The sequence below is a fragment of the Bos grunniens genome, chromosome 15 (genome assembly GCF_055505025.1).
Source record: "Bos grunniens cultivar Pamir isolate PY7600 chromosome 15, Bosgru_T2T1.0, whole genome shotgun sequence".
NCBI lineage: Eukaryota > Metazoa > Chordata > Mammalia > Artiodactyla > Bovidae > Bos > Bos grunniens.
The window spans coordinates 76,520,753-76,546,908 of NC_141179.1; the positions used below are offsets into that span (position 1 = coordinate 76,520,753).

General features: G+C 50.8%; 2 protein-coding genes across 54 annotated transcripts in view; one reads left to right on the forward strand and one right to left on the reverse strand.

Moving 5' to 3' along the window:
• The first annotated feature begins 59 nt into the window (after nt 1-59).
• Nucleotides 60-5,771, forward strand: LARGE2 (LARGE xylosyl- and glucuronyltransferase 2). Of its 4 annotated transcripts, none has more exons than XM_086341297.1 (15): nt 60-196; nt 291-434; nt 531-646; nt 989-1,071; nt 1,254-1,377; nt 1,585-1,756; nt 1,883-1,987; nt 2,462-2,574; nt 2,645-2,770; nt 2,861-3,016; nt 3,168-3,328; nt 3,727-4,005; nt 4,243-4,392; nt 4,493-4,688; nt 5,117-5,771. In XM_086341297.1, exons 2-15 carry the CDS (start codon nt 341-343, stop codon nt 5,324-5,326), a joined length of 2,085 nt encoding a protein of 694 aa, XP_086197423.1. In that variant the 5' UTR covers nt 60-196; nt 291-340; the 3' UTR covers nt 5,327-5,771. The 4 variants fall into 4 exon arrangements, with proteins under 4 accessions (XP_086197423.1, XP_086197421.1, XP_086197424.1 ...); XM_086341298.1 differs by having other exon boundaries at nt 81-164; XM_086341295.1 differs by having other exon boundaries at nt 291-646.
• PHF21A (PHD finger protein 21A) overlaps nt 5,719-26,156 on the reverse strand; it is a 192,761-nt gene continuing 172,323 nt past the window's right edge. For 43 of the 50 annotated variants that reach the window (XM_086341330.1, XM_086341302.1, XM_086341303.1 and 40 more), the window contains 8 exons: nt 24,633-24,684; nt 23,785-23,864; nt 23,269-23,329; nt 20,584-20,747; nt 13,873-14,028; nt 12,533-12,608; nt 12,116-12,219; nt 5,719-10,591 (listed from right to left, as the gene is read on the reverse strand). In XM_086341330.1, the coding sequence (XP_086197456.1) occupies nt 10,325-10,591; nt 12,116-12,219; nt 12,533-12,608; nt 13,873-14,028; nt 20,584-20,747; nt 23,269-23,329; nt 23,785-23,864; nt 24,633-24,684 (960 nt within the window). In that variant the 3' untranslated portion in view covers nt 5,719-10,324. Of the gene's footprint in view, nt 10,592-12,115; nt 12,220-12,532; nt 12,609-13,872; nt 14,029-20,583; nt 20,748-20,821; nt 20,845-23,268; nt 23,330-23,784; nt 23,865-24,632; nt 24,685-26,156 lie in introns of all 50 variants that reach the window. The other 7 variants (XM_086341353.1, XM_086341350.1, XM_086341351.1 and 4 more) reach the window with 2 other exon arrangements.

Consider the following 26,156-nt stretch of genomic DNA (forward strand, 5'->3'; position numbering starts at 1 on the left):
CTCCCCTCCTCCTCCCCCTGGGGGGGGTCTCCCCGCCCCTTAGGACTCAGCCAAGCGGAGGTGAAACCTGAACCCAGGTTGGGGGCGGGGCTGGCTCCTGCTTGGACGGGGCTGGCCTGCCCTCCACCTCCCCTTTCCCTGCACCCCAGCCAGCTTCTGAGAGAGTAAGGTTGGGGACCCCACGCCCCTGGAGTAGGTGAGGTGGCGACTCAACGGCGGGAGAGAAGACCGGGTGGCCGTCGGGCCCCGCCGCCCAGGGCTGACCTCGCCTCTCACTCCCTGGTCCACAGGGCCCGCGATGGAGCCCACAGCTCGGGGTCGTGCCCCGCCGTGAGGACCCATGCTGCTCCGAGGGCGCCCCCGGACGCTGGGGGCCGCAGCGTTGCTGCTGCTGCTGCTGATCGGCTTCTTCCTGTTCGGCGGGGACCCAGACTGTGAGCTCGGCGGCGAGCGGGAGGCGAGGCGGGGTGGGGGTGGCGGGGGTGACCCGAGATCCGTACCCGGCTCACCAACGCCACGTGTACCTCCAGACGGGCGGCCGCGGTCTCAGGGGGCCGCTACCTTCGATGGAGACCCACCGGCAGACCCCAGGGGCCACAACCGCTCGGACTGCATCCCGCCGCCGCCGCTGCCGCCCAAGTGCGAGGTAGGTAGGTGCGCACGGCCCCTGGCGGCGGGAATACCAGGGTCCCCCCCCGCCCCGCGCCCCTAAGCCCAGGGACCTGGACACCTGTGGGAATCCCAACACCTGCAGTCGGCTCTGACACTGACCGGCCAGCGGGGGGCGCCCCGGGTTCACACCTGCCTTTCTCCTGGCCCTGGCCTCCCTGTTTGGGAAATGAGGGGGTGTACCCTGGCTCCGTGGAGCCCCCTCGCCACACTCCGGCCTAGCTCCGATGCCAGATGGGGCTCTACTGCCCTAGGCCGGGTCAACCCAACCCCAGGTCCTTCCCGTCTGGAGCCCGCCAACCTGCTGTCCCCTCCCCAGCTCTTGCAGGTGGCCATCGTCTGTGCGGGACATAACTCCAGCAGAGATGTCATCACCCTGGTGAAATCCCTGCTGTTCTACAGGTACAGCCAGGAGTGTCCCTTTCCTCCCTGGAAGGAGGCTGTAAGAATACCCTGAGCTGGGCAGGGAGAAGCTCGTGATAGCAATCAGTGATTCCACTTCTGAGCCCGTCGGGCGGGGCTCTCGTCCTTCTGGGTAGTTCCTTCTGGGGCCCATCAGCTTTCCTCCCGTGTCCTTCCTCAAGGAAAAACCCACTGCACCTTCACCTGGTAACCGATGCTGTGGCCAGGAACATCCTGGAGACGCTCTTTCACACATGGATGGTGCCTGCTGTCCAGATCAGCTTCTACAACGCTGACGAGCTCAAGGCAGGAGCCCCAGCCTTTCTGCCCCCTCATTCCTCCCAGGGTTTTGGGTATCAGTGGGAGGGCAGGTTAGAGCTGCATGGGACCCCCAGTCCCATCACATCTACTGAAGCGCCAATCCTTCACCCACCTGGGTACGTCATCCGGAGTATGTTCCGACACTGGTAAGCCCTTCTCTTGCGGGCTCATGCCCTGTGCTTCCACCCACAGCCCCAGGTCTCCTGGATCCCTAACAAGCACTACTCTGGCCTCTATGGGCTAATGAAGCTAGTGCTGCCCAGTGCCCTGCCCCCCGACCTGGCCCGTGTCATTGTCCTGGACACAGATGTCACCTTTGCCTCCAACATTGCAGAACTTTGGGCACTCTTTGCTCACTTTTCTGGTGAGAGGTCTGGGACCCCACCCCAGTCAGCCCCCTTCCCTGGCCCATCCAGGCCTCCCTGTGGCCTAGCCCTGAGCTGAGGTCCAGTGGCAGCCTCAGATAGCTCTGTCATGCCCTCCCTCCCAGACAAGCAAGCGATTGGTCTCGTGGAAAACCAAAGCGATTGGTACCTCGGCAACCTCTGGAGGAACCACAGGCCCTGGCCTGCCTTGGGCCGGGGATTTAACACAGGTGGGGACAGTATTGAGGGGGGGCAGGAGGGCAGCCACTGGTCCTTGGGCCCCTGGGGCTGGTTAGAGCATAGAATGCTTGGGAGGCCCCCAAGAACCGTTCTGTAGAAAGAACACTGGGAGAAGAGCCAGAAATCACAGTTCTAACCTGGGCTGATGATGCTGGATGACTTTGGCCAAGTCACTTGATTCCACTGAGCCTCAGTTTTCTCATCCATTAAATGGGGGTGATTTTCCCAGCCCTGGGACCACTGAATCTGAGAAGACGGTTGTGGGGGTGCTTTGTAAACTCTGCTTTGCCTCCCCTTCACCCCGAAGAGGGTTAATTGTGGACCCAGCGAGTCCACACTCACGTCTGAGCGGTCAGAAAATATTAACACGGCACAAAAACAAGCATTCGGAAGACACCTTCAGGAGCCTTGGCCCCAGGAGCTGGTCATCCCAGGTGGGCATGACAGCCTCTCCCCCCGAGCAGGTGTGATACTCCTACGGCTGGACCGGCTTCGGCAGGCTGGCTGGGAGCACATGTGGAAGCTGACGGCCACGCGGGAGCTGCTCACCCTGCCTGCCACCTCGTTGGCCGACCAGGTCTGGGGGCACTGGAGGGCGGTGGGGGCGGGCTCTGGGCCGAGGTGTGACGGCATCGGTCTCTGCCCAGGACATCTTCAACGCCGTCATCAAGGAGCACCCATGGCTGGTGCAGCCCCTGCCCTGCATGTGGAACGTGCAGCTGTCAGACCACACACTGGCTGAGCGCTGCTACTCGGAGGCGTCTGACCTCAAGGTGAGCCCGGCGAGGGGCGCTGAGCAGTGGCGATGGGCTCCCGTCCCCCCTCACCCCCCCGGCCCCTTTCCATGCCCTCCCTGATCCCAGGTGATCCACTGGAACTCACCAAAGAAGCTTCGTGTGAAGAACAAGCATGTGGAATCCTTCCGCAACCTCTACCTGACTTTCCTGGAGTACGACGGCAACCTGCTGCGGAGAGAGCTCTTTGGGTGCCCCTGCCCGCCCCCTCCTGGGGCCGAGCAGGTGAGAGGGAGCCACCTTCCCTTCCCTTCCCTTCCCTTCCGTCGGGGAGGCTCTGCCCCACCCACCCCCTGCTCCGGTGGGACCTGGGCTTGTCTAGGGCTTGTCCGCCTGCCCCACCCAGCCCGCCCTCCTCTCCCCGATGACCCTCCAGCTGCAGCAGGCCCTGGCACAACTGGAGGAGCAGGACGCCTGCTTTGAGTTCCGGCAGCAGCAGCTCACTGTGCACCGCGTGCACATCACCTTTCTGCCCCACAAGCCGCCACCCCCCCAGCCCCACGACGTCACCCTGGTGGCCCAGCTCTCCATGGAGCGGTGAGGGAGCCGAGGGCAGCCCCAGGGCACACGGTGCGCAGTCTGGGAGTTTCGAGAGGAGGGTTCCACTTGGTGGAAGGGAGAGCTCTTACTTCCTGATGCTGGAGACACCGGAGAGACGGTAGAAGGAGCTCGGGCAGTGGGGACCACCCAGATGTCGGGAAACTGCCCTCTGTAGCTGTGGAACCATGGGCAAGGCTTAATATCTCTGGCCCTCAGTTTTCTCATCTGTCAAATGAGAAAGTACCCACCTTGTGGGGTAGCTGTAGAGATGAAATAAGCACAGTTCGAAAAGTGCTTGGAAGGGGCTCAGCAAGCCACTGGAGGGGGCTGTCCGTGGCTGCGAGTATGGGAGGCAGCCCAGTCCTCCCCTGGGCTGACCACCTCCCTACCCCCAGGCTGCAGATGCTGGAAGCCCTGTGCAGGCACTGGCCGGGCCCCATGAGCCTGGCCTTGTACCTGACAGACGCAGAGGCCCAGCAGTTCCTGCGTTTCGTGGAGACCTCGGCGGTGCTCTCTGCCCGGCAGGACGTGGCCTACCACGTGGTGTACCGGGAGGGCTCCCTCTACCCCATCAACCAGCTCCGCAACGTGGCCCTGGCCCAGGCCCTCACGCCCTACGTTTTCCTCAGCGACATCGACTTCCTGCCCGCCTACTCCCTCTACGACTACCTCAGGTGGGCCGGGCTCGGGGAGAGCCACAGCACACAGGTGGGTGTGGACAGGGTCGGGGGCACCCGTGGGCCCTGGCGGGGGCATCCCTGCTCCTTCCTGGACCCCAGTGTCCACGCTTCAGGGTGCGCTGGCCCCAGAAGCTGGGCCCTACGTCCAACAAAAAGAGAACCCCTGGGCCCAGCGCTGGAGGCAGAGCCCCACCCCAGTTCTCTCCGGTTCACGGGGTGCTCCCTCCTCAGGGCCTCCATCGAGCAGCTGGAGCTGGACGGCAGGCGGAAGGCAGCCCTGGTGGTGCCTGCGTTCGAGACCCTGCACTACCGCTTCAGCTTCCCCAGTTCCAAAGCCGAACTGCTGACCTTGCTGGACGCTGGCTCTCTCTATACTTTCAGGTGAGAGAGGCCATGGCCTACCCCTCCCAGCACTGCGGTTCCCCACACCCACCCCCATCAGTCTCAGACTGGCTCCCTGTCCTACCCTGCCCCTCTATAGGTACCATGAGTGGCCCCAGGGCCATGCACCCACAGACTACGCCCGCTGGCGCGAGGCTCAGGCCCCGTACCGTGTGCAGTGGGCAGCGGACTATGAGCCCTACGTGGTGGTGCCGCGTGACTGTCCCCGCTATGATCCCCGCTTCGTGGGCTTTGGCTGGAACAAGGTGGCCCACATCATAGAGCTGGATGCACAGGTAAGGGTGCCCTGCTGTCTCCAGCCTTGATCTGAGAATACCTCTAGGCCCAGCGAGGGCTGCCCCGGGTGGCTCAGGGGTAAAGAAACCCACCTGCCAATGCAGGAGACACAGGTCGGATCCCTGAGTCGGGAAGATTTCCCCGAGAGCAGGAAAGGGCAAACCACTCCAGTGTTATTGCCTGGGAAATCCTATGGACAGAAGAGCCCGGCAGGCTCACCTGTGGGTTCACAAAGAGTCAGACGTGACTTAGCGACTAAACAGCAGGCCCAAGGGGCTCACTATACGGTGGCACACCGTACCGTGAAGGGCCCTCTGTAGAACTCAAGTCTCTGACTTTGGATGAATCTGCTCCCCCCGCCCCAGAGCTGTCACCCTCCCCCAGCCTACACAGTGACTATCCCCCCGCCCTCTCCCGCGCCCCCCAGGAATACGAGCTCCTGGTGCTGCCTGAGGCCTTCACCATCCACCTGCCGCATGCCCCAAGCCTTGACATCACCCGCTTCCGCTCCAACCCCACCTATCGTGACTGTGTCCGGGCCCTCAAGGACGAGTTCCACCAGGATTTGTCCCGCCACTACGGGGCTGCTGCCCTCAAATACCTCACTGCCCTGCAGCAGCCCCGAGGCCCCGCCTGACCTCACACACACTCCCTGCCGCCACCCCACCCTCCTGCTATTTAAATTATTTAAGGTCTCTGGGGAGGGGCTGTTGGGGGGCATCTGTTGGGTGAGGCCTGGGGCCTCCGTCTGCTGCTGCTATTCAGGTGGGTGTAGCGTTCCTCGGCCCCAGCGGGTTTGGGGCTGGTTCCTACATCCTCTCACCCGTAACACCCTTTTCGTTAAGTTTTAACAGCTCCTTTTCACGTTCCTCTTGGCTTGGGGCATAAGCCAGTCAGAAAGGCTGGGGAGGTGCTGGATCTGGCGGGAGCCCAGCAGTGGGGGCCCCCCCCGCCCCCAGAGGCTGGGGCTGGAGTGCCTGTGTCCCATCCACCCTCCCCTGCCGCAAACCCAACACCATGAGCCTGAGAGACTTTATTTGGCTTTATTTAGTAAAATGTTAAAATAAATAAATACAAATTGATCAGCTGCTCTGTATCCCTCCCCACCCCCTCAAAACAAAACTCAAACAAACAAAAACAAAAACTTTGAAGCACAAAACTCCAAATACAAGTTCTACCAAGACTGAAATCACAAAGGGCTTGGACAAGAGACAGGTTGGGAGCTGGCTGGCACTTTTCTGCTCAGAGCTCACTGACCTCCGGCGGTCCTGCCTGACTGCAGCGTACCCTGGGCTGAGGACCCAGCAATGCCAGAGAGAGGGGCAGGGGCCAGAGGCTGCGGTGGGGCTGGTGGAGTCCTCAGGGAACGAGAGCCTTTGCGAGCGGAGAGTGAAGAGACGTTGTGAGCCCTGTTCTTCCTTTACAGGGGCTATTTTCAGGAGCTCCACTTGGGCTCTCCAAACAGGGAGACTCTCGGCTTCTTCCCCTGTGCTCTGGTGGGAGGGTCGCCCTTCGCCTCCCAGAAAGGAGGTGACACTGGGGACGGCTGTAAGTTGGAGAGAGTGGGTCTCCTGTTTCCTGCCAAGGGTGCCCAGCTGAGGGGTGGGGTGAGGTCCACGGTCTTCCTTTCTACATAGAGCAAGGTCACCTCCATCCAACAAAAGCCACCCAATCTGGAGAGCCCAGAGACTAGAAGATGTACCTGGGCCCCCATTCTTCCTCCTACCAAAAAGCCTTCTTCCCCTGGGGTAGAAGTCTCCTAAATTAAGCCCTTTGGATAAATGAGAAAGACTAAACCCTAAAAGGGAATGTAGGGAGGAAACCATCATGAGTGTGCTGTGTGGGTCGTGGTTCGGGCTGAGAGCCCAAGAGGGCTCTGCTGGCCCCAGGAGTAGGTGGCAGAGATGGCTGGAGAGGTGACTGCACACGCAGAGACTGCAATGAGCCGGAAACGCGGCGCCCTCACGGGAGAGGCGCGGGGCAAGGAGCCGCGCCCCACTCACACGCCCTTTTGAGCCTGAGCAAGAAGCCACAGGGACACTGGGCGCTGGGTGCGAGCCGGAGGCCACCATGGCCAGGGTACAGGCCCCACACAGGGTAAGGCCCATGAGGGGCTGTCTCGAGGGGGGCCTCCCTGTCAGGCATGACCAGCAGGCTTGCCCCAAAAGGGCCCAGTAAGGAAGGATGAGCTCAGCAGAGGTGAGACAAGACCCAGCAGGCTCTGAAAGAAAAAGGGAGCTGCAGGCCACACTGGCAAGAACGTGAGCAGGGAAGATGACAGCAACATGACTTCACTGCCTCCAGGGCACGTCACCTTGGCCACGGGACTGACAAGAGGCCCCTTGATCCAGCCCAAGCGGGCAGCTGGACCAGTCCCAGCCCCCGACCAGCGCTCCCCGGCCTCTGAAGCGGCTGCAAGCTGGCTGCCCTCAGAAGCGTCTGTCAGTGGAGGAAAAGCAGCAGAGAGGAAGAGGGAGGTGGGGCGGTCATGAAGGTGTGTCTCAGGTGGTCACAGGGACCCTCGAGTCTGGAGGGACAGGGAGTCTCTTCTCTTGGCAGGACAGTGGAGGAGGAGGACACTGGTGACTAGGGCCTTTTCTCTGCAGTGAGGGGTGTTTGAGAATTTGAATCCAGAATGCAGGTTTGGGGGCAGGGCTGCAGTTTTCCACTCCGTCATCCTAGGTGACTAGCACAACAGCTTACATCTGAACTTGAGAGGAATCCGTACCCCAACCCTTGGCAAGGTCAGAGTGTGAATACTCAGAGCAGCCTGCAAAATCCTGGTCAGTTAGTTCCTAGCCCAGCCACCCACCCCTGAGAATCCCCAGTGGCTCCTTCCTGAGCAAAGGCCTCTTCTTTCAAGAAGACAGGTATTAAGCGGCCACCTCCTGTTTCTGGGCCCAGACAAGTCTGATGGGAGGGCTCCAAGACAGGGCACACAGCCCACCTCTGGGCTCTGAAGCTCCGCCAACCATTCCTCCAACTAGTCCAGGCATCTCCCAAAGCTCCCTGACTAGACATAGCACCTTGGTTTTTGCACGAGCAAAGGGAGCGCCTTTCTTTCCCCCTCAGGCAACCTTGCAGCCAGACCCTGACTCTCAAGAGGCCGATGCAGCCCCCTCGTCATCCCCTCTTCTAACAAACATCCCAGGAAGAGAGACAGAAACTGTTGGTAGCGAAGAGACACGTTTTATGTGAAAAGGACTGCTCTGTGGCAGTCGCCTTCAGGGTCCATCTGTCTCTCCCGGCTTCACTAGGTGAGGGAGAGATGACTGGTCCCTTCTGCCCCCTCCTAGACTCTGGCCCTTACTGGACACAGGTTGGGCTTGGGGGAGATGCTCTGGGAGTGCCCGGGCACAGAGTCTCTGCTTCTCTCCTGAGGCCAGATGTGTGCCATGGGCAAAGGTCTCCAGCAGGAGGGCACACGTGACAAAAACTTATTTCCCACAAGGCAAAAATGATAAAAATGGTCCAAGCCTTTCAGAACCCTGGTTTTCTCAAGAAGGCGACAGGCCAAGCCAAGGCAAGCACAGCATTCTAGCCAAAGGTCACCCAGGAAGCTTGTGGGTGAGCAAAGTGGGGTAAGACTACCATCTCCAGTGCCTGGAGCCAGCAGGCAGAGAAAGTGGCTGGAGATGCAGACCTCTCTTCAAAGGTGTGATGACACGAAGGCCGCCCAGGGACTCCCTCGTCTCAGAGAGACCCTGTCCCCTCAAGACATCTCACTCCCGTGTCCTCTCTAAGCACCAAGGGCTGATGCAGCCAGCCTGCTCCCTGCACCCTTCAAAGCCAGGGTGTGTGGGCACCAATGAGCTTCACTGGCCACTTCCTTCAAAGCTGTCCCCCAGGCACTCGAAATGCTGGTGGCTGAAAGACCAAGAGCAGCACCAAAGGAAGGGATCTTATTTAGGCACCAGCCTTTTGCTCCAGCAAAACCCGAGGAGACAAGGAGCAGGACCCTGACACCATCCGCGCTCCATGTGGGCTCCAGAAACAGGAGCCCCACTCCCTGCACCAAGCAGGGATGACAGTCTTTCCCGAGGAGGGGAGGATGGTGGGAGAGCGCTGCCCCTGCCTGTCAGGGCTGCAGCCTTCTGGAGGACAGAAATCACGGAGACTAGCCCACCAGTCTTGAGACACGAACACAGCAAAATGTCATCATGATCAGCAGGTTCTGTGCTAAAAAATTATAACTACACAGCATTTTCTCCAGTTCTGACACCTTTTTAATAGAAATCACTGTTTTTAGGAAACAAATAGCACTTTTGTAATTTTTTTTTTTACAATGTTTCTTACCTTGATCTTAATTTAAGTAACACTAGGAAGACCTCAATATCTTTTATTTTCCTTTTTAATTAAAAAAAAAATTGTTGTTGTTGTTGTTTATCCCCAGATACAAAGATTTTTGCCCTTGCATAAAAAAACAGTGCCCCAAACGATGACACAAGGACTGACACAGACTCACTGGACCTCACTGACACTACGGCTCCTATTCTACCATGCAAGGTCTCGACTACCCTTAATTGGACTGTCAGCCTGAAAAACAGCTTTTCTATTCCTTATTTTAGTTTTTGTTACCAAAAATGTAAAATAAACAACAAAATAAAACTTTTTTTTTAAAGAAAAATGGAATAAAAACAAAAATTAAAAAAAAAAAAAAAGAGTAAAGAAACATCTCCATTCGATTCACACACACCTGGGTCGCGTGCTGCTTCGCTCAGGATCTTCTCTTCTTATAAATATAGAAAAGGGATGGAGCTTGTTTTCAAGTAAAATCACTGATCCACCGTTTTTCCTTCCTCGACACACACACACACCCTTCTTCCCTGCCCCGGGCAAGGGCCACCTGAGGCCTGGTTCTGCTTGTTCTTGGAGAGGGAAGGTAACCGGCTCACCCATGGGGATGGCACCAATTTGCCAAAGCAGGGAAGGAAGCTGGGGAATGTGGGGGCGCCCACGGTCGGGGAGTGGGGTGCTCTGGAGAAGAACCGGGTGGCTGGTTCTTGGTGTCCGTCTCTCCGGGCACGGTGCCCTCTCCAGACACTATGAAATACTGCTTATTCGGTACACTGTTCCCACCCCGGCTACCCCCTCCCCACCCCCACCCCTCCTCTGGGCACTGGGGTTGGTGAAATCTCCCCTTCCTCTTTTTGGTTTTATAGTAGTGAGAGTTTAGAAATAGAAAGCCCACGCACTCTTTGGACTTGTCTCTCCACCCAGACAGACGGCTCGGCAGACAAGGGTCTGAAACCTGCTCTCCCTCCGCCCGGCCCTGCTTCCCCCCCGACCAAACAAAAACACACCCATCGTGGCTGTGGAGGCTGCTGCAGGCACACACTGGTGTATAATAGAGAGAGTAAATATATTATTTCACTTGGCATGGTGCTGGCAAAGAACCTCCAGCTGGCACTATTTCATGTAACATGGTCCAATCTTTGCATGTACACACAGAATAAGAAGGATCAATTGGCAAACTCTGGTGCCACCTGGCACAAGCATCTTCTCTCTCTCTGGAACCAAAGAACCAAAAGAATTCTGTACTTTCCAGAAGAAATCCGGCTTGGCTTTGCTAGAGTCTTCAGTGTTTTGCTCTCCTTGCCGCCGGGATCTTGTGGCTTATCCTAGCGGGGCTCTGTTATTTAGTCTCTTCCCCCGGGTTACAGTTCGCTGTGCAGCTCTGGGAGGAGGAGGAGGGCGGGGAGGGGGCCGGCGTGGAGGTGCTGGCGTTGGCAGGGGGTGTGCAGTCCGGGCCGTTGGAGAGGGCCCCCACAGTGGCCTCAGAGTCTACAGGTTTGGAGAGGTCGATGCCATGGATGAGGCGGATCAGCTGTTTTACCTTCTCCAGGGAGCTGTGCATCTCCTTCTGCCGGGCCAGGATGGTGTTCTTCATTTCCATGCATTTCTGCAGCCAATGAGAAGGGCAGTGGCACTGAGCCTCCAGCTGTCCTGACAGGCCCGGCAGCCCTCTCCAGACACAAGAATCCCCGTGGGCTAGGGTGCAGCCCTACACCTTGCTCTGCTCCACCTCGAGCGGGCGCTGCTACCCAAGGGAAGGAGGAGGCCCGAGAGGCAACAGAGAGGCAGCGAGTGAGCGGCTTCAAAGCCCACTACTCGAAACTAGGACTTACAGCCAAACATGAATCACCGCTATAATACTGTAAAATGAAAGGCATTAAAGAAAAAGGCTCTCACAGCTGAGCTGAAGCTGCTTTCAGCAGGTCTGGGTACGCTTCTACCTTGCTAATATGCTGATATGCTCCGGACTGGGCTGAGCTTTCCAGGATAGACACAAGCCAGTGGTATCTGGATTCAGTTTAAGGGCCTACTGAAGACCACTGGGACAGTAGGAGTTCAGAGGCAGGGCCCTAAGGCGGGATGTTCACTGATATTTAGGAGAGTCAAAGACTGCAGCCAAGAGAAGGCCTTCTGCTCGGTCATGGACAGGTAGCTTTTTGCTGTGTTGTATGAGGGCAGGAGGAGAAGGGGACGACAGAGGATGAGATGGCTGGATGGCATCACTGACTCGATGGACATGGGTTTGGGTGAACTCCGGGAGTTGGTGATGGACAGGGAGGCCTGGCGTGCTGCGGTTCATGGGGTCGCAAAGAGTCGGATACGACTGAGCGACTGAACTGAACTGAACTGATGAGGCCTCCCACACCTGCTGGCTTCTGTTCTAGGCAGGGAAGGTGATGTGAAACCTGCCAGCCACAATGGGCAGTACAATGAAGAAGGACAGCAAGACTGCCACCTGGCGTCCATGAGGGCTGGGGCCACATCACTGCAACAAGGGGACCTGCTCAGTGGAAAAGGGACCTACTCAGTGGAAAAGAAAGACTGCTCTAGTCAGGAGCAGCCTCTGAATCCCTGCGGCAAACACAGCTCTCCTTCCCACCTAGTCAGCCAGGCTGGGCGGTGTTTACTTCCAGTACTCATCTCCAGAAAGTGCTCCTTCTCGAGCTGCGCGGGGGACCCTAGAGAGGCGACCAGCAGAGCATGGGAGAGGGGACAGGAGGGAAGGCCCTGCAGACGGGCCCACTAGCTAGCTAGAGCAACTGGGAAGAGTTACACATGGGGACCTGGTCTGTTCAGGCGGCTCCACACTCCTCCCAACATGCTCAGGAGCTCACTGGGGTGCTGGCTATGCTCCTGTAGCTGCTACTTGACCTCTTCAAGTAACAGAAAATCTGGAGACTGAAAATCTCTCAGATCAAAGCCAAGAGGATGCTCTAGAGCTTGGCTAAGGCACCATGTACCAACTGTACCTGAGGACCAACCGCTAACTGGAGGCAAACTGCAAGCGCCTAAGGTAGCAGTGTCAGCGCGCTGAAGGAATGCATCAACCCTTGAGAGCCTCACGTCCTCTGACGTACATGTAAAGTGCTGCGTCTCTGTACCTGTCACTGAGGGCATGAGGCTGACTTACGCTTATAGAACTGCTGAGCTGTTTCACCTTCTGCTCTAGTTGTTCTCGTTCTTGTTTTAAATCTGAACTCCATTTAAGTAATTTCTGTTTCTCTTCTTCTTTTGCTGGGAAGAAAAAAAAAAAAAGAAACTTAGTCCCATGTGGCATCAGTACACAGAACCTGGTCACCTGGACTTTCTGTTCTACATGTAAAAGGACACTAAGAAAACTGTCAGTGGCTTGGGCCTGGCATTACATAAATAAGATCTCACTTCTCAGTTTTCCTCCCCAAAAAAGTACTACACCCAACTTTTTATTTCATTCAATAAAAGCTTTTCATGTATAACTTTAAAATTCCTTTTGAAAACAAAACAAATACTGTCAGTACTTTTAAACAAAGGCAGGCTCACTCAAAAGGCAGTATGGATAATTTTTTACCTGCTTTGTAGGCGATATAGGAATGAACAATTGCTAAAGTTCCAGGCCATGGAATTGCTTCTTCCTTCTTCAGCATCTGAAAAGATTTTCAGAATTTTATCCTTGAGAAAGAAGTGTAAGCACACATCCCCTACGTAACAACAAGCACCAGTGGCCGTCGCTATTGGCAGACACAATCCAGGAAGAGGGATTTATGGTGGCAGTATGGCAAAACCCATGGCTATAGTTTCTGGGCTACGAAGTTCCAGTTTACCAGCATGAGAGAATACAGGTCAATGGCAGGAAGAGCCAAGCCACCTGAGCCCCGGCACAGGTGGGGACTGGGCTGGGCGTTCCCAACTTGTCAGACCTGCTGCATGACCCTCAGCTACGCCCTATGGCCAGAGCCAGCAGCACACAAGCTGCACATCTGCGCGACGGCAGCACCACAGGCAGGCGCATCCTTGACCTGGCATGGGCTGCCTCTCTCAGTTTTAGCTTATATGTCCCTCAAAGACAGCCTGATCAAGGAAATTAAATATCAACCCCAAACACTGAAGTATAATCTAGACCCCAAGAAGAAAATTATCAGAGGTCACAAAGCAGCATCAGTACGAGGACTGTCTCTACGGCATCACGGAGACAGTGAGGACGGAGACTGAAGGTTTAAAGGGGGAGACCAGAAGTCTCTCAAATCAGGATTCCAAAAAATTGAGCAGGGCTCCTAAAGCTTGCTGAGTACTGGGCTTATTTATTTACTATTTATATGCTTGCCTAGTTTCAAAAAGATCTCAGGACAGCTTGTCATAAAAACATAAAGACATACATGAATCATTGAGAAAAAAAATCAGAAACTAAACAGAAAGGGGAGGGAAGGAGCACTGTTTCTCTTCTTTCAAGTGCAGTAAATATTAAGACAGTACTTTATAGTTGGTGCTCTGATCCTGATGAGAACACAGGTTAAAAGTAAAACTGCTCTTATTTGAACTAAATGATCAATTTCACATTCTCCTTTAAGGATTTTATTTCCAGAGTTTCAACCATATGCTGAATTTGGACCATTTTTAGAGAATGAGGCAGACAGTACTGTGGAGTTTTAAGGCTAACGGTAATAAAAAGATACGCCATTTCAAATAGAGAGAAGCAGTTAGGGTCTCTCCACCTTACATGAGTCACTGCCCCATGAACTGAGGACCTCTGAGAGGATGGAGCTATGCAGGTGAGGGCTGTCCTGTGGGTATGGCAGACGTGGCTGGAGAGCTACCGGAGCAGGAAGAAACTGAGCTGTTGCCCCAGATGAGAGGGGAGGGGGGTCTTTCTCCTCCTCTGTCCCTCGTCCTCTCTGACCCACCCCACATTACCTGGTCCTGACATCTGGGACAGATCCACATGCCCTTGGGAATCGTTTTCAGAGGAGGGTCTAAGCAGTCCAGATGATATACACGGGAACACGTGTCGCACATCAGCAACTGGCCACTTTTTCTGCAAACACTGCAAAAATCCTCATGGATATCACCCTATGACATTGTGAGGAAAGGTAAAGAAAGGACAAAAAGGTAAAAGCTGAATGTTAACATGCACATTCTGAATATACATAATAAACGTTTTAGGACAATCAGCTGTGCCCCTCCAACTCATTACAAGAGTGCTCAGGAAAAGCAGGAATTACCAATGGTGCAAGCTCCCGACCTGGTCCATACAGCTGGGGCTCTCCAGGTGGGGCCGGTATTCTTAAGAGTTTACAGGAGACTGTAACTCTGTAGTCACCCAGGCCAAAATGAGCTTTAGAGGTGACAGCTCAGCATTTATGTTTTAGTACAGTCCAACCCACAAATCATAAAGTTGAAAGACCTTGAAATCCATTCATCAAAGTGTTCCACAATACGATACCAAAAATTCCCATTACCTATCGTTTTTCAGGGGAAGTTTAGAAAAATTGGAACAGACAGACAGACAAGAAATGGAGGCTTCTGTTAAACATTTTGCTTGTTCTGGGAGAAAAACTATAGTCAAAATTCACATGGGAAAGGATTAAGTCAGAGCATATTAAACTCCTATGAGCATTCTAACATGAAGAATTAAAACAGCCAAGCACCTGACAGTGTTCTCTGTAAGCCAGTACTTGGCATCTGGTGTGCGATGGCCCCTTCTATTCCAGGAGGCTTTACTCCTCCTGTAAGATGCTTCTCCAGATGGAAGAAGAAGAGCAGCCTAGCGTGCTCTGCTCGTCCCCCCTCCCCTCCACCAGGGACAGTTCTGGTACTCAGGTGAGTCTGCGGGAGCCCTCACGACAAAAGGCACCATCAGGAAAAAGCAGATCTATTTAGAATTTGGAGGGAACACATTTTTTAAAAATGAGGTATTAAAGAGGTGGTTTCCAGCGAGTCAATCCCTGGCCCGTTCTCTGAACAGGATTAATGCTGCTGCTAAGGACACCAGGGAAGGGAAGACCGAGGGGTCGTGCCAGAAGTTAGCTAAGAAGGCAGTGCCACAACTTGGGGAGGACTCCTTTTCACTTCCAGTGTGTTGTTTTAGAATTCCAGGCTATTCTGCCAGAAGGTCTAATAGAGAAACTCTGCACAGGAAGGAAAGATAGAGCAATGCTCAGTTCTTCCTTTCTATGATATAACCTTTCAGCCACCACTGCAGAAAGTGAAAGTCGCTCAGTTGTGTCCGACTCTCTGTGACCCCATGCACTATAGACTCCGTGGAATTCTCCAGGCCAGAATACTGGAGTGAGTCGTCTTTCCCTTCTCCAGGCTATCTTCAGGAATGTCATCTTCTCAGACCTACAATTACTCTCCAAAGGAAAGGAAAGGAGACTATCTGGCAGTATCTACATATCTAGGGTATCTGGTGAAGTAGAAAACTGGCTGCAAAAAGTTGTAAGATACATCAAAGTGTGGATGGATGCTAATCTTTTTTAGTAAAACAATGTTACCTTTGGACAAAAAAAAAAAAAAAGATACTTAGTACATGTGCAAAAATACTGCAGGAGAATGCAGCATAACAGTTTAACTTCAAAGCCACTGAAAGACATGAAGGTTTCTCTCCTAGATTAACTGTGACTTTCTTCGTTTGTTCTTAAGATCAGGCTGAGGGGAGTGCTCCTCTAGACAGCTCATCTTTCTTAAACCACAGCCACATGCTTTAAGTCTGTGACTTTAAGGAGTTTAGAAAAATTTTAAGGTTTCTGAAACTCTTTTTACATGAACCACAGGTAAAATTATCAGTGATGAAGTAGATCAGACAAACTGGATATCTTATCCCAAATATCTGTCTTATTTTTTGGATAGAGTTCTTGTTCACTTCCCTTTGCTACTGAGTAAGGAGACCATCAGGAAGTGGAAGGTGGAGAGTACATAAAATAAAGGCTAAATAATTTCTTTCAAGTTCCTAAAGGAAAGAAAACTCTTATCTTATTTACATATCCTATAGCAGCAGTTCATAATCTTTTCAGTGTGAGGACTCCTTAGTAACTTTAAGAATTACTAAGCGCTTTTGTCTACCTCAAAGTGCTCTTGTTTACTTCAAAGTGCTTTTGTTTATGTGAGTTCTACCTATTGCTATTTTTGTACTAACACTTTTAAAGCTTTTTTATTTTGAAATAATAACAGAATCACAGGAAGTTACAAAAATCACGTACTGAAAACTGTTAAAACCCAAGAACACGCAGGCACACCTTTGGTTAGCGCTCAGTGATGACGTCATCACTGATGACGTAGTATGTGGAAAACATCACTGTCCTACGCGTGGGAGAATGAGAATGAAGATGGCAAAGAACATTTTAGTGCTATTATGAAAACATTTCTGATATTATGTTTTGATTGATACTATATTTGAAAATACATATTTTGAACCCCTGAGAGAGGGAGTCTCAGGGACATGCAGACCACACATTGAGAACTGCTGCGCATCAAAATGGAATACAAAATGCCAGGATATGTATTTCTTCCACACAGAATTGGTTCTTTGCTTAAAGAGAGCAGAGGAAGTCCCCCAGAGGGGCTGCCCCAGGTCCAAAAGCTTATTAGGCTTCGGTGACTGACCAAATTACTACCGTAAACCAAGCAGCTCTGCTAGGAGCTGAGGGGTGTATGTTTGTGGGAAACACCCTGGCTATATCAATCACAACTTCATCATTTGCTAAAATAATTTTCAACCATGTCAACATATCTTTTCTTCTCATGAAAACGATGACAGTGGCAACAGGTATATCCTGAAGATTAGGGACCGGCTGGGTCTTACATCACTCGCTCCTTCTGGATGATTATTGATCCCCAGGAAAGGCTTGCCTCTCGACTGTGATTGTTTAATTAACGTTGTTAGGGTTTACGCTACCTGGAGGCAAACACAGATAGAGCCCTGTGTGCTGATTTTAATCACTGCCACTGTTGGGACACTGAAAAAGTAGAAGTCAATTATCTTATCCATTCCACTAGCGTTTTTATTTATTTGGTTTCTTTGGGTCTTAGTTGGGGCCTGTAGGATCCAGTTCCCTGATCAGGGCTTGAACTCGGGGCCCCTGCAATGGGGAGCATGGAGTCTTAGCCACTGCACCACCAGGGAAGTCCCATCCATTCCACTAGGTGTAACCTAGAAGGTTCTCAAAATACTTAGTGGTTTTAGAAAAGCTTTATTTCACCTTTAGTTTCCTGGAAAGAACAAAGTTTGCATTTTAAGATGAAACTTGGCAGAAGCTTTTCAGTTTGTGATTTGATCTGAATGGATCCTTTGGGTTCAATCAAATAAAATCATAAACCCTCTAAGTCAAAAGTCATAAAGATAGCATTCTTTAGCAATGATAACTCAATTGCAGATCCACAATCGCCTGTTCGCCACCATTTGTGCATCACCTTGCGAAGGACCGCTACCAAGAAACTGTGAGCTGGCAATACCTTGGCAATGCTTCAACTGAGGAAAGTGGAGACAATCTTTGGGGCCAACAAACAAGGTTTCTGACAGTGTCCTGGTACTTGTTAACAGGAGAGGCAGCAAATCTGTGTCAACCACTAATGTCAAAAGCCAATGCTGAATCTTGAGAGCAAGTCTAGGCCTGTAGCCTTGGCCATGTCCAAGGAAGGAAACCTGCCCGAGAAGACGACTCTTCCATGACCTTGGTCCTCCAAAGACAGCACTTACTTTGCTGCTTCTGGAACTGTAACTCATGCTATGCATACGGTATTCTTCTGCTCTTTGGAGAGGAGCAGACCACTAATAGAGGAGGGCATGGCAACCCACTCCAGTATTCTTGCCTGGAGAATCCCATGGACAGAGGAGTCTGGTAGGCTACAGTCCATAGGGTCGTAGAGTCAGACACGACTGAAATGACTTTGCATGCACGCATGCAGATCATTAATAAGTACAAAAAGAAACTTCAAGCTGAAAGGACATTTAACCTGAAGATGTAGCTTCAGGTAAAGACAAGCTCTGTAATCCACAAAAGAAATGGGACATGTACAAGATTAACTCCTTGGTCTCTCTTCTCAAACCTGCTCTTGTCATTCCAGTAAACAGCAGCGTCATCCTTTCAGTTGTTTAGGCTAAAATCTTTGGCTATTCTCTTTTTTCTTACATCCCCTTATCTAATTCTGCTCATTCTTCAAAACAGACACAGACCCTATCAGTTTTCTCCACCTCTGCTTCTGCCATTCTACTGGGCCAAGCCATCGTCAGCTTCTGCCAGGGCGCCTGCAACGGCCTCCTACCTGGTCTCTCTGTGCTTCCACCCTGTCCTCCTCAGTCTCCTATAGAATCCAAGTAAATTCTGCAAATGCCTTAAAAATAATAAATGCAGGCAAGCACCATCAAAGGACGCTAAAATCACTGAGTAAGACTGCTGGTCACGGCTGTGGTTTTTCCAGTGGTCAGGTATGGATGTGAGAGTTGGACTATAAAGAAAGCTGAGCGCTGAAGAATTAATGCTTTTGAACTGTGGTGTTGGAGAAGACTCTTGAGAGTCCCTTGGACTGCAAGGAGATCCAACCAGTCCATCCTAAAAGAGATCAGTCCTGGGTGTTCATTGGAAGGATTGATGCTGAAGCTCAAACTCCAATACTTTGGCCACCTGATGCGAAGAGCTGACTCATTTGAAAAAACCCTGATGCTGGGAAAGACTGAAGGCAGGAGGAGAAGGGGATGACAGAGGATGAGATGGTTGGATGGCATCACCGACTCGATGGACATGAGTTTGGGTAAACTCCGGGAGTTGGTGATAGACAGTGAGGCCTGGCGTGCTGCGGTTCATGGGGTTGCAAAGAGTCAGACACGACTGAACGACTGAACTGAACTGAAGACTGCTGGAGTACTTTTACAGACTGAAAGCTATCTGCACCTAAGGAAACAGGCACCTTTACAAGTAGAGACATCTGATGGAGTCTACCTTAGAGATGAAAGCTAACATCAACAACGAGACGGATGGACAACACATGCCCCTTGAGATACACTGAGAAGGGCTCATCATCGTGTATTTAGTGCACCTACAAAAAGGCACACCCTGAATCTATTCTTGAGGAAACAATCAGATCATCCAAATGGAGGGACACTCTATACAGCACATGGCTTATCTTTTAAAAAACGGTAACGTCATGAAAGACAAAGACAGGCTGAAAAACGGTTCCAGAGTAAGGAGACTAAAGACAAAGCACCATAAAAATTAATGTCAAAAGTGATCTTGGATTGGATCCTGGAACAGAAGAAAACAAAGTGCCACTAAGGCATTTACTGAGACAACTGGAGAAATCTGAAGATGGGCTGTATATATATCATAATAATAATGCTTTATCATATTAAAGTTTCTCAATTTGGTAAGTTTATTGTGGCTATGTCAGAGAATATCTTTGTTTTTAGGAGATACACACTGAAGTGTTTCGGGTAAAGCTTCATGATGTTTCCAACTTGTTAACTAGATCGGCAAAACAAGTGTGTGCGGAGGGGTGGGGAACAGCAAACGTGGCAAGACTGTGCCAGTTGGTGAATCTAGGTGAAGGGCAGACATTTGTTCTCTGTGTTGTTAGTGAAGCTTTTCGGTAGGTTTGAAATTTTTTCAAAATAAAAAGTGAAAAGTAATGCTACTCTTCTACTTAAAACCCTCTGGCATCCCCCATCTCATTCAGAGTTAAAGCTACAAGACCCTGCAAGACGGGCCCAGCCCTCTGAAGTCTCTTCTCCCACATACTCTCTCACGTGCTCGCCAAGAGCCTCTCTGTGCCACACGCACTTCCTCCTGTGAGTAGGGCTTCTGCTCTGCTGTCCCCTCGGCGTGGAATGCCTCCCCACAGATGTTCCCACCTACTCCATTCCCATCAGAGGACTCTCTCTCACTGCTCTCCATAAAACAGGACCTCCTGCTGTAACTCTGATTTTGTGCCCCTTTTCTTCACTGCACATTTCATTACCTGATATTTAAATGTTCATTTGCTTAGCCCCTGCCTCTGGCCTTGCAATGTGAGTGCCCTGAGGGCAGGGATTGGTTGTGTTGCCTGTTCTGTCCCCAGCCTCAAGAGCAGCACCTGCTCAGCAGAGGGTGTGCAGGATCTGTTAGGTGAAGGGGAGGGGGGCGCAGTTTACATGCCTGCAGCCTCAGGGGCAGGCTGATGCTTTCTCAGGAACCTGTTTCTGATCAATTCTGCTGAATAAAGTTGCTCTAAGGCAAAGTTTTCCGCGTCTTAAATTCTACTTGAAGCAAGAAACAAGGACTGCTGGGGGAAATGTGCACCTTTGTCCATTATCCCCACTCCCCAAAACTGCTGACAAGACGCTGCACACCTCTGTTATAGGAGCTGGCTTCCCCACCCCATCCCTCTTCCTGAGAACTCCTTCACAGCGAATAAAATCCAGACTGAGAACCCTGACCGAGCTTCCTGATGTGGTATTTAACATGATTCTCAGGTTCCTGGCAGGACCTGGGGCCCTAGCAGAAAGCTGCCTTACATGGCACATGGTGTCCTGGAGGGATGACTGCTATTCCAGGGTTAGTCAAGGAGATGCAGCTGGTAAGGAGACAACATATGATAACGGTTTCCCCGATTTCAGGTCTGAGAAAGAGAGTGAGCTTTTCCCAAGTTACTTACGTCTGTGGAGGTGGGGCTGGGCAGGGACACAGGCTGAACAGATGCAGGGAAAGTGAATGTGGTCTCTGTCTTTTCATTTTCAGGGGAGTCAGGATGACTGGATGGGGGGGATGTTGGGGTAAGGGCTCCAAACCCCAGCACTGCATTGTATTTTGGAGGACGACCTATATACCGAGAGAAGGGAACAAAAGGGGAAAAAGGGGGAGGGAAAGAAAGGGGGAAAAATGATCTTACATACCTTTGGCCAGTGTTCCTCATTGGCTAGCATGGAAAAGGAAGTGAGGTAGCAGACAGAAAGTTAATACAACAGTCCCAGAGAGAGGAAGAGAAGCAAAGACTTAAATGTTATTAGAAACAAATGCATGAGTCTCAAAGGGAGGATAAGAGAGCCTCAGAGAATGGCAGGAGATTCTGGGTCATATGTTAAAGGTCTTCGTCTCGGGCAGATTAAGAGACACTCCTCAACTATTACAATCTGAGATTTCTAATGGGAAAACAAGATATCAAAGCTCAATGGGAGTCAAGGCCAGGGATAAGTATTTATTTTCCCGTGTCTTCTGCACGTTGTTCCCTAAAGTTTTTCTGCAATCACTATTCATATACTAATATTAATGATTCTCAGTTCCCAGAGATATTCTCGAGGACTTCTGATTGTCCTTTTCTCTCCTATACACATTTTAGTTGCTTCACTTTATGAGGGTGGAGAAAGGCAAAGGGAAGAGGCAAAATTCAAGTTAACTACTCTGCCCCTTGCTGGCAGAGCTAGTAAGAGATATGTTCTGGGAGCAGCTGAAACCTAAGAGCTAAAAAGATGTTGTGGGCCTAACAACGACTTTAAGTATGCCTGGACTCAGATACCCTCCCCAGTTGATCAAGGAGTGCTCCCTGCTTCCATCACAAACATTCCAGGGAACTACTTGTCCTAGCGTCTCAGGTAAGGCCCTGTCATCAGTAACACTGCTAACTGAGAGAGCTGGTCTGAGCAGGAGCATGTTGCATCAAACGTCATGGCTACAGAGAATCTACAAATGAGCCCTAGTGGGTGTGAGAAGTCCAGGCCAACCCCTCTTGCCTTATGATGTATCAAGTCAGGGTCTCTGTCTTCCAGGGGCCAAGGTCATAGCTTCTAAGATGTCAAGTGATCAAAAGTGTACACCCAGCGTACCACAGGCAAAAACAACAACAACAACAACAGGTTCACAACCGCCTACGAGCACTGGTGAACGGTATATGGGATCATGACTTTGCCAACAGTTATTATTTATATTAGAATTATGCACAAGAGTCATGATTCTGTCAGATATTCCACAAACATTACCTATCTGTGTTAAACTGGCACTGTCTGCCGTACAGAGACAGATCATACCGGTTTGTCTTTTCGAAGGTATTTAGTGCTGCTAGAAGGCAAAGTGGAAGATGAATGCTCTTTGTTTACCCACAGAAGGCACGTCCTGGGCATTGTGAATGCAGGCTTTCATCCTCTGACCTTGGCAAGAGATGCCAAGGTCTTTCTGGCTCATTTAACCCCTATCCTCTTAGCGGATACTGCCCACTGGCAGGCCAATTAACTGCAGCTTCTGGCTGGGGGCTCCTCTCTGAGAATTATGTCAGAGGTCACTAAAAATTGCCAAAACCAAAACAAAACTACAGAAAATAACCCATGACACTGCAGCCTAGGGATCAATATGAAGCAAGCCCAGTGACTCCAAGACTCCCATCTAAGCGTGTTTTGGCTTCCAGAAGGAGGGACTGACGAAGCACTGGAACGGGTCACTAAGGCGGGGGTGCTGTCTCTGTGAGGGGAAGAGGTGGGAATGGCACAGTTGGAGCCCTGCCTAAGGCAGACAAAGGGGCGAGGTGACCGCCTAAGCTTCCAGCAGCCCCGAGACAGTGTGCATGCACACAAATCAGCATGCTACTCCACTCACTCTGCAACCTTTCTGGCCTAGAACTGTAATTCAGGGCCACATTATCATGTGGAGAAAGGGACCTTGGGCTGTATTACTGACATCAAAGAACAATTTCAGAGCCCTGCTTATGAGCTCAAACTCTGAGCCATTAAGACCTTTTTAGGCCTACTTGTGGTGAGAGTGGAGACGGCCCTGGGGGCACTTGGGGGTGGAGCTCTTTCGGAATGTCTGCTCTGGGGAGCCTGTTTTGACAGTGATCTTTTCTGCCTTAGTTGGAGGTGCTCTCTTCTCTCATACATTCTAAATTCTCAGTGTGGCTACCCCTCTCCTTCCTAGGAAGCCTGCAGCTCACAGACGCTTAAGAGTGATGCTCTGTCCTCACTGCGTCAGGACCATTCAGACACTACTAAGAACACCTTGGCAACAGCAGCGTTCTGTTTGGCTCAATGATGCTAAAATGCTTCTTCTTACAGGGTGTCCTGTTCACTGTGCTATTCATCAACAGCCTGATGGGCCTGGGGCAGAAACGCTGCAGTAAGCCATTCCCCTGAGCCAGCTCTGCCAGAACCCCAGGAAGGCAGCTTTGATCCAGTGTACAGACCTCTAATAAGAAATCTCACTCTTTTCCCCCTATTCTCAGAGAACAGCAACAAGACTATTTTCAAGGGGAACAGGAATTAAGACAGGCTCCAGGACAATGGGAGGAGGGAGGGGAAGGAAACACAACACAGAAAGCAAAAGCAACAGCAAGGGAGAGACACAGAAAGGTACTCACCTCTCTTCCGGGTCCCGGGATGCATTGTACTGTTCAGGTAGGTGACTGCACTCTTCTTACGCTTTGGGGAATGAAGACGGAGAGGTGACTGGCTGAACAGCATGGTTATTACTAACACTGGTACTAGCTAAAGACCAGGCACTGCAGGCCCGCCAACCTGCCAAGTAGTTAGTGCCGGTCACCCCAAGGTGTGGGGTTATGATGTGTACTTGGCTCTAAGAGAATACTCCAGAGAAGCCTGTCTCTGCTTCAGGAGACAGTCATACTCAAATGACAGGATGAGTTAAAATTTTAAGGTAGGTCTGTAGCTACTTGAACTTTGGGAAGAAATTAAGGGGATAAACAGTGAGAAAAATGAAAAAATGGGGTAGGCCAGAGAAAAAATCCCCCATTTTACAAAGCTGGCCAAGTACAATCTGGGTACTGCTCTTAAGCAGGTTTTCGGAGGGGAGGCACTGAAGGAGTTGTGAATAAAACTGAACACGTGGAGGAAGGGCCGAGTGCTGACAAGAGTACCTCCGGCTCAAAGACCGCGCCACTGTACACCGGGTTCGCTGTGGTTCTTCGTTTCCGCTCTTGCCTCTTGCTTTGGATTTCTTCGGAAAGCAAAAGGTTTGGATTAGAAGAGGGGCACGGAGAACCCCGCCAAGCTCACCTTCCCTGTCTACCTACTGGCTTTCCCATGACAAGTTAGGGAAGGAGAGCAAGTCTCTTGGTTGCACTGCCGCCTCAGCCAAGGCCGGCACGCAGCTGGGAGCAAGCACGCGGCTGGGAGCAAGCACGCAGGACCGTTTCCTCTTGCCTCTTGGAGGGCAAGGCCGTGCTGTCCTGCAGGGTGGCTCTCTGTGGACTGAGAGCTTAACAGTAGACCACACCTCTCAACAAGCTGTCCTGATCTATTTTTAGGTCACTGTAATATAGGTGTGGGTGACCTTTATCCATAGACCGAGACCGAGTAATCATAGTTTACCACTCTTGAATTAAATAACTAAGAAAGGCACAGCTCTGCAACTATTCCTAAGATTCTGATAATCAAAAGTGACTGAGAAATCCCAAGACTTGTCAGAGGGCCATTTGCTACTTTGTGCTGCCAGGAAAAAAAAATAGTTTCTCTAAGTGAACAGCAGTCCCCTTAATTCAGGCAAATAGGGAATTTCCCCAGGACAATAGTGTGGATAAATAAAGACAGGAGAGAAGCTGAACATTAGCTAGAAGGAAGGTAAGTTTACTCCAAAAAAAGAGTCCACACTGGTTGAATCACACTCTGTGTTCCAATTTTCAAGTCTAACAATAAATAGAACACCATTTTTGAGAACAAAGCTCTAGGCCAGAAGCAAGGCAGCATCATGAATGTCTTCTCTTACCTTCTAGATGGTCATGTGTTACCAACCCTAGAGACACCATGAAGGCAAGTTTCTGTGCCAGAGAAACAAAAGAAGAATATACTTCAGTTTGGGTTCTCACAAAGCCAACTGCATGTTCCCAGTTAGACTCCTAGGGAAAGCCACCCAATGGCTGGTGGCAGGAAGAAAGCCAGGTTCAGATGAGCAAGGAGCAGGCACCCTCTACTCTGAGAAGCTATGAAGCTGCCCAGGAAGCTTTCTGATCTTACAGGAATCAAGAGAAGGACTGGGGCCTGCATCTTCTACTTTCTCAATGGCAGAAATCAGAATCTTGAAAGACCTAAGTTTTCCCAGAAAAATTCTCTAAAAGAAAAGAGGACTCCACACTGGAAAAAAAACAAAAACAAAAACAAAACACCACACAGAGAGTGTTCCAAAGAGCCTCCCATACAACAAGCTCCAAATTCTAAGAACTTCATTTGTGATACCAAGTCAAGAGTTCTTGTATTTTTACTACCACTGACTGGACAATGAAAGTTCAGTTCAATTTTCAGGACAATGAAAACTCAAAGCTAAGAGTTTTAGGAATGCTAGTAGGTGGTTCTGCTTAATACTGTGACTTTCCAATCAACCACTGACCTATAAATTATAGAGTCATTTCTCTCTGACCACCACTCTCAGAGCTCCATCAGAAGCTAGACTGATGAGAACAATGGACTCCAAGGCTGGAATGTTCATTGCTTAAACATCGAGTGAGCAACAGATTGATTACTATTTTGCTGTTTGGTTGGATGTGGGTCTGGAAAGTATGTCTTCATTTGAGGCTATAGCACTGCATGCGGCTGCTAAATATGCCAAATGATATACCATCAATTTCTCTAACTGATGAATAAGGAAACAGCATTAGTTGACACTCCTACAGAATTATGTATACCACAATTTGGCCTTTGAAAATCCAGACATTTTACTCTCAACATTAAGCATCATGATATTTTGGCCTGAACTGACAGGTTCAGGCTACTCAAGTTACTGAGTGTTTTATAAAGATAATCTTGAACAAACCACTTGAGAACACAGAAATGTCCTTTACTGGTATTCTCAGCATCCTGAAGAAATGTAATTATTTTATTTCTTATTTCAAAAGCAGGTGGGCACTTGTCCTCCCAACAGCCCGAGTGCTTCAGTAAGGAAAAGCCTTGGACTTGCTGCCCATTCTCTACACTGCATACACTTTGCAGCTGCCAATTAACCGCATTCCTAATTTTCACTTATTCCTTCAAAACTTAAGATCAGAAGACTGTCTCCCAACTGTTCTGTGTTAATAAAGCAGTGTGTGAACTGACATTCTGATGCACCTTCTTTTAATCAAGTAACGGCACCCTTCTTGGCCACTCACATCCAACTCATCTTTGCCAGTCCAGATCAAGCTCATGAAAGAATTACTACATGGGGAAAGAATCTCTTCCACAGAACTGATTTTTAGTGATAAATAGAATAAAAAGTCAAGAACTCTAGCCTCATCTATGTATCACATGTATACCAATA

Bases quoted from the DNA above. Each gene is read 5' to 3' on its own strand.
- LARGE2 (XM_086341295.1), top strand. From the start codon at position 341: ATGCTGCTCCGAGGGCGCCCCCGGACGCTGGGGGCCGCAGCGTTGCTG. The intron at 1,757-1,882 runs GTGAGAGGTCTG...CCTCCCTCCCAG, and splicing joins ACTCTTTGCTCACTTTTCTG to ACAAGCAAGCGATTGGTCTC. The intron at 4,393-4,492 runs GTGAGAGAGGCC...GCCCCTCTATAG, and splicing joins GGCTCTCTCTATACTTTCAG to GTACCATGAGTGGCCCCAGG.